Source organism: Centruroides sculpturatus, unplaced genomic scaffold (assembly GCF_000671375.1).
Source record: "Centruroides sculpturatus isolate CEXI.00-Female unplaced genomic scaffold, Cexi_2.0 scaffold91, whole genome shotgun sequence".
In the NCBI taxonomy this organism is placed as follows: domain Eukaryota; kingdom Metazoa; phylum Arthropoda; class Arachnida; order Scorpiones; family Buthidae; genus Centruroides; species Centruroides sculpturatus.
This window is the reverse complement of record NW_019384299.1, coordinates 23,087-29,404: the sequence shown is the minus strand read 5'-3', so window position 1 is coordinate 29,404 and position 6,318 is coordinate 23,087. Positions and strand designations below refer to the sequence as shown.

The following is a 6,318-nucleotide window of genomic DNA, read 5'->3' as shown; positions in this document are numbered from 1 at the left end:
CTATGTGAGGCCAGCCGATTAGGGGTGAGGTGTTTTCGACAGCCGAGCGGTCAATTCTGTCGTGTGGGCGCGGAATGACTCACCGAGACAGGTTTACCATATAAAACCGTTTAATAATATACATAAATCGTTCTTACAACAACCTAATGCGGGCAAGAGCCTATCCCACGATGGGTTTCTGTCACAGTTCCTAAAAATCGGATAGTTCGAATGTTCGATTGGTCCCTGGGGAGCTTTCGGCACTGTGGACGCAGAGAACGATGGCTCCGGGGCACGCACCAACACTTGTAGTGATGTCCTCGGTTGACAAGTCGAACCTCGGCGATCCTAGAGTGGACGGGTTGGCGAAACCAGTTCCTAGGTCGTCAGAAGAGCCTTCGTTGCGTCTCGGTCGGGAGCACCAAAATCCCGACAGGTGAGTACTACACACCAAAACCCAAGACCTCGTAAAGTTCCCGAAAACGCGGTTTTATCGATTTTTCCACCGCGGTCGCCTCTCCACTGGTCTCTCCTCGTCACATGGTGACAATTCGAAACCCCAGGAAGGGCACGGGAGAGGTCAACATCGCGTCGGAACACGACTCCTCTCCAACCTCGTTTTCCTCGACTTTACTCTATCTATTGTCTAAAATCTTTTAACAAGACAAAAGGTTCATTGTTTAAATCTGATCTTTAAGTTCGCTCTTTCACACTACGAAACTTGACTCATTTAAAAAGTCGTTAATGGCCTGCTTTCGAACCCCGTTTGGGTCCTCACAATAATAGGGCACAAATATTTTGTATATTTCATGTAGAAATAAACTTACTTTTACTATATTATTTATAAGTGATGTGTCAAATATGTTTGCAGGCCGGATTTGGTTCGGGAGTTGCAGTTTGTGAACAACTAGTTTTGAGAATGTAGCTCTGAATTTTAAATAAATTCTAGAAATTAGAAAACAAAATGTTTTAAGTTGGATAATTAGCTTTCCAGTCCATTCTGTTCTCGCCAGTTAAAAAATTAATGTGTGATTTTCCTTGACATTGTTTCTCTTTCTACCTAAACTAACATAAGTACAGAGGACACGCTCAGACAGGCAACCTGTCAAAGCTGATAAGTGACAAATTCATCCACAGAGAAGAGAAGCAAATTATCACCCGTTGGCAGATGTAGTCTAACGAAGCAGCTCCGATAATTAGATCCACTCCGTAGACGATCATTGATCCTTTGGCAATCCTAAAATGCTCCCAGTGATATAAAGTACATGATAAATTGTGATAGTTATAGAAGGAGAATTAATTTCAGATAAAAATATCTTATTCAGAAATGTCTGGTGTCGATACTGGGTGTAATTGATTAAATATCAATGATGACTAATCTAGGCTAGAGCATTAATGGAGACCTAAAACAACTTGCACCTATAATTTTGGTTATCTGCAAAAAAAGGATTTTATGTACAAACTTATTCCAGATGTCTAAATGAACAAAAAGGAAATCTTTATATTGGTATCACCAATAGAATATGATTAGTACTAGTTTTAAAATCAGTTTGATTTCTGTAATTATATAAATGTTAATGGGGTCAATTAGAATTGCATAATTGCCTGCTGTAAGTTCAAACTCTTTTATAAACTTAAATAATTCATTAGAAAACCCACTATAGTGACACTTTAGGCATTTAAAACCTAGGCTTTTGTGTAGAATTGTGTGTCAATAGTGGTAATACTGTACTAACTAGGATCTTAGATCTTGTGTGGTATGAGCTGCATATTATTTAAATAGGTCCTTGTAGTCAGATATTATGTTGTTGTTAATAATATATATTCTACCAAACCCAAATCCCGACTAAATATGTTTCGTTGTCAACTATGAAATGTCCAACTGATTAAACAGGCTTTAATGATACATTGTATTTGAACAGAACAGAATTCATTAATATAATTCCCCTTAGATTCTATAACTTTCCCTCAGCTTGTCACCAAATTCTGCATTTTTTTTTCTTAAAGAAGTTGACTGTCTTTGAATATGTATTTGTTTGGAAAGCTAATGTGGAATCCAAATGCCTTCCTCTGTGCTTTTGTACTGCCTTTTGAGTACAGAGTGCAGTACAAAAGCACAAGGAAAGCACTGCTTTGGGTTGGATTCTGCAAGAGTTTGTAAGGTCTCATTGTTCACCTGTGTGGGAGAAACTTGAAAGCTGATATCCCCAAATCAAAATTTCACAAATTGTCAATGACACTTCCATTCACTCAGTGCATTTTCATAAACAGCATTGATGTTCCTTATAGCCTGAGCTGAATTTGATCCTTTACAGAACTCATAGTAGTCTGTATCTTAAAACAAAATAACCGTGCGAGACCTTCTGTTTCAATGTAGTTGTTTCCACTATATATGTGCAAGGAAGGTGCACTAAGAAATGGACATTTCATAGTTGACAACCAATACAATAAAAAAAGAAATCATTTTCTACATGAATGAATAATAAAATTACAACTTACCATCATTACAGTTTGGAGCCATAACTCCGGAGGAACAGAGGCAGGATGAAGCAAACCACGTGTCTCGACAGTGTCCGTTCTGACCGCAGGCGGCCACGTTGGGACATAGTTCGGATCTGACGCAGGTTGTAGCCGTGTGCATGGATTTTACAGGTGATCCCAGATCCAGCATTCGTCCGTTGACAGCCACACTGTGCACACAACCCACAAAATCGTCGGCAGCAATCTGACCTGGTCTTTCTATTATGGGCTCGATAGAAGGCACTCCACCCAGGTAAAATAAATTAGCATGGAAGTTAAGTGTCCTAGACAGATAATTAAATTTGTTTCTTTAGTTCCTTCCATTAAAAAAATTAAATTGTTTAATATTGTATAATTTACAAAGTTTGAATACAAATAACATCAGTCAAAATTTTTTGATTTATCTAGAGCTGGTCTGATAACAAAACTAAAGATTGAACCTGAAACTCCTGCCTGTGAAGGTAAGCAGGAGTTCTGGAGTTTGAATCTCACTCTTGGCCAATCTTTTCTTCCAAAATATTCTAAATTTAAATTTAACAATCAGAAATTAATTTATCAAAAAGTGGCAGCCTGACTGTCTACCTCTAGCCGAATTATTAAAATAACCCGATAAACAATCCAGCAGATCGTTTGACAGTATCTAATACAGATTTTGCATGGACTTTTTGTCTTAATTTAAAACCTCCATTACTTAAAATTATCTTGGCATTTAGTTAAAAGTTAAATCAAAGCCAATTTAACTTCTAAGAATTAAACAAAAGTTAATATTTTTACCCGATGTGCCCGATGGTGGACATTGAGCAGGTGGTGTTCCCATGAAAGCATTCTTCGCAAGTTTCTCCGTTTTCGTTGCAGTCGGCTACAGAGACCGAGGCGACCTGTTAGACACAAGAAAATTATTTTTGTGAAACATTAAGTTAATAAATTTTGTTTTAATTTAATTGCTCACATTTTAATTGAGAATTTCACTTTCATTATTAGATATGCTTAAAATATATATTTTGTAGCAATTTAAAAGACGAACATACTCTTCTAGCTGGTTTAAAATTGATAAACTTAATTTGTGTAAATTATGTTAAAAAAGAATAAAAGAAATAATTATATATTAGTTAATATTATATTAAAGTTTTATAGAAGATTGTTAATTTCAGAGACTTTTCAGAGTCTAAAGTCTCAAACTGACTAATTCCTTGACAGAAAGCACTTCGACATAGATTACACACTAAAATAATCAACTTGGTTTATGACTTCATGAGGCAGGCATAAATAAACTGGTGACAAGTGTTTTGAGTAGACCATGTACCAATAGTCTATAGTGCTAAAGTGAAAAAGAGACTTTTCAATTTGGCAATATACAGAAAGTCCTCGCTTAATGCCACAATTTCCAAGAACTTATCGATGATGTTACAATTACACCAGGCTAAATTATGTAAACAGGAGTTAAGTTTCCTATTGGATACATAGCATTTATTTTTTACCTCTAGAATCAATTTTACTGATTATGCAGAAAATTCAATAACAATAATTGTAAATGTTTACAAATATACTTGTGTCTTTCCTTAACAACATTAAATGAAGATTTGCCATGCTAACGGAATTCTAACTACTTAAAATTATTTCTTGTGCTTGTTAGATCTAGCCACAAAATAATTTTGAATTTCAGTTGAAAATTTCTTCAGTTTAATGTATACTTGAAATTTATTTTAATAGAAAGTAAAATATAAAATTTTCAACTCACTCGACCGTTTCTGATGACTGCTATCTTGTGCCACTTTCCGTCTGCTACTGATTTGGTCATGGTGATGGTGGCAATGGCAGTTCTTGCTCCTCCAAAAGAAAAATTTGGTCTTCCGTCTATAATTTCCAGGGCCAGGAAATCCGATCTCCCACCCGTTTGGATTCCATAGTTATAAACCAGAAGAGAGTTGTGTTTGTTTGTTGAAAAAACTATAGAAATGTCATTGGTGGAGGGATTGAGAGCAGGGAATGCCATGTAAGAGTAAGGATAGAATCCATAGCTTGATTTTTCGCAGTGTCTTCCAAAAAAGCTTGCTTCGCAAAGACACCGATAACCTAAAATATACAATTAATTATACTATGGTTTATGATAAAAGTGTTATGTTTACTTAGATCATTGATAACTAGTATTTCTTATCAATTTATAGTAGTAAGTAGATTTTAAAATTACATTATAACTAATCACTTTTATTTTATAGATACTACACAAACCTGGTTTATCACTGATACAAGTTCCGCCATTCAAGCAACGATTCGGACGACAGTTATCAGTAGTCTGCTCACACAGAGCTCCACGGAAACCGGGTCTGCAGAGACAAAAAAAGGAACCGTTCGGAGCCTCTTCACAGGTTCCGCCATTCTTGCAAGGAGCATTGGCACACAAATCTGTTCTGACAGATTCACAACGTTTGCCCTGATACTGGGGTGGACAGAGACACTGAAAGTCATAGCCGTCATGGTGACATACACCTCCAGAAAGACACGGGTTGGGTGCACATGGATCTTCTTGATACTGACACTGAGGACCAGAAAATCCTTGAGCACAAGTGCAAGAATACTGGTGAATGACAGTAGGAGAAGTGAAAACTAGAGATGGAGAATCGACGATGGACAGGGACTCTCGTAAATCCAAATAACTGTGACATTTTCCTCCATTTTCGCACGGCAAATTTTGGCACGGATTAAAACCAAATATAATTTCATCTTGATTTATAACTCCTCGTAAGAAATTACTTTTTTTCTGCAAGGAACTAAGTACATCTTGAACGGGAAAGTAACTGTGGTCGTTCATTTTCACAGCCATTGTCATTTCAAGATGGTTATTCAAAGTGGTGATACTATATATCATAGGTGTTCCCATGGGCTATATTTAAAATAAAATAAGTTTTTATTTAAAAATTGTATTGAAATATCTTTTAACTTTTATCTGTTAAAATATGAAACTACACATTAAAATTTATAGTTATGCTAATACAGAATCCTTATTTTGTAAAGCTCTCTTCTCTCTTATGGTTCTATAATAAATGCTATTTACAATATATTTCAGATAGTCCAATGTTTTAATAATAAAAACATTAACAACTGAGAAGCCAATTCATAAGTTAATGTCTTCGTAAATATTAATGCTAATACTCTTAAACCAAATACTGCTATAACAGATGTTTACAGTTTCAAATTGATTATATTTATTATAAATAGATTTCGTTTACCACAGAATTTAAACAAGTTAACAATGTAGCAATGAGGACATCATTGAATCTGACTAAATCTTTGATAGAAAATATCTCTCTTATGTACTAAGTGCTTTCAAATACACATGCACACAATGCACACAATGGACGTTTTAATATTAATATATAAATCTATTGTCAACTTTTGGCCCTTGTGTGAGGTTTTGAATAAAAATAATAATACTACTATTCATTTATTAATTCTTTCCAAATGAGGGAATCAAATCCATTTATATATTAATTAAACCCAACATATGTATGGAGTGTAATAAAACTTCATGCCAATACTTTATGGATAGATTCTATGGTTAAAAATAAGCTTAAAATTCTCTATAAACCTTTTTCAAACTCCACTTCATTTTCAACATCTGGCCTGCTGGAGTTGTCAACTTTTTAAAGAACATTTGTATTTTTCATTTATTCTTTATGGATCAAAGTAAGTAAATGTTGCCTAATTAAGCCCTTCTGTAATAAATGTAAACAAAAATACTCTAAGATTTTACACTATCCATCTGTTTTTTACAGTAAAAAAAAACAGTAGTTGGTAAACAAGACCAAAAAGGTCAAACTT

At 35.0% G+C, this 6,318-nt stretch overlaps 1 protein-coding gene across 1 annotated transcript in view; it reads right to left on the bottom strand.

The window, feature by feature from the left end:
* The window catches only part of LOC111630627 (cadherin-related tumor suppressor-like), a gene marked incomplete at its 5' end in the record, with an annotated part of 41,011 nt that overhangs the window by 12,173 nt on the left and 22,520 nt on the right, over positions 1–6,318 (bottom strand). The window contains 4 exons of the mRNA XM_023374794.1: positions 2,479–2,783; positions 3,274–3,377; positions 4,238–4,572; positions 4,729–5,380. Coding sequence (XP_023230562.1) covers positions 2,479–2,783; positions 3,274–3,377; positions 4,238–4,572; positions 4,729–5,380 — 1,396 coding nt within the window. The remainder of the gene's footprint in view (positions 1–2,478; positions 2,784–3,273; positions 3,378–4,237; positions 4,573–4,728; positions 5,381–6,318) is intronic.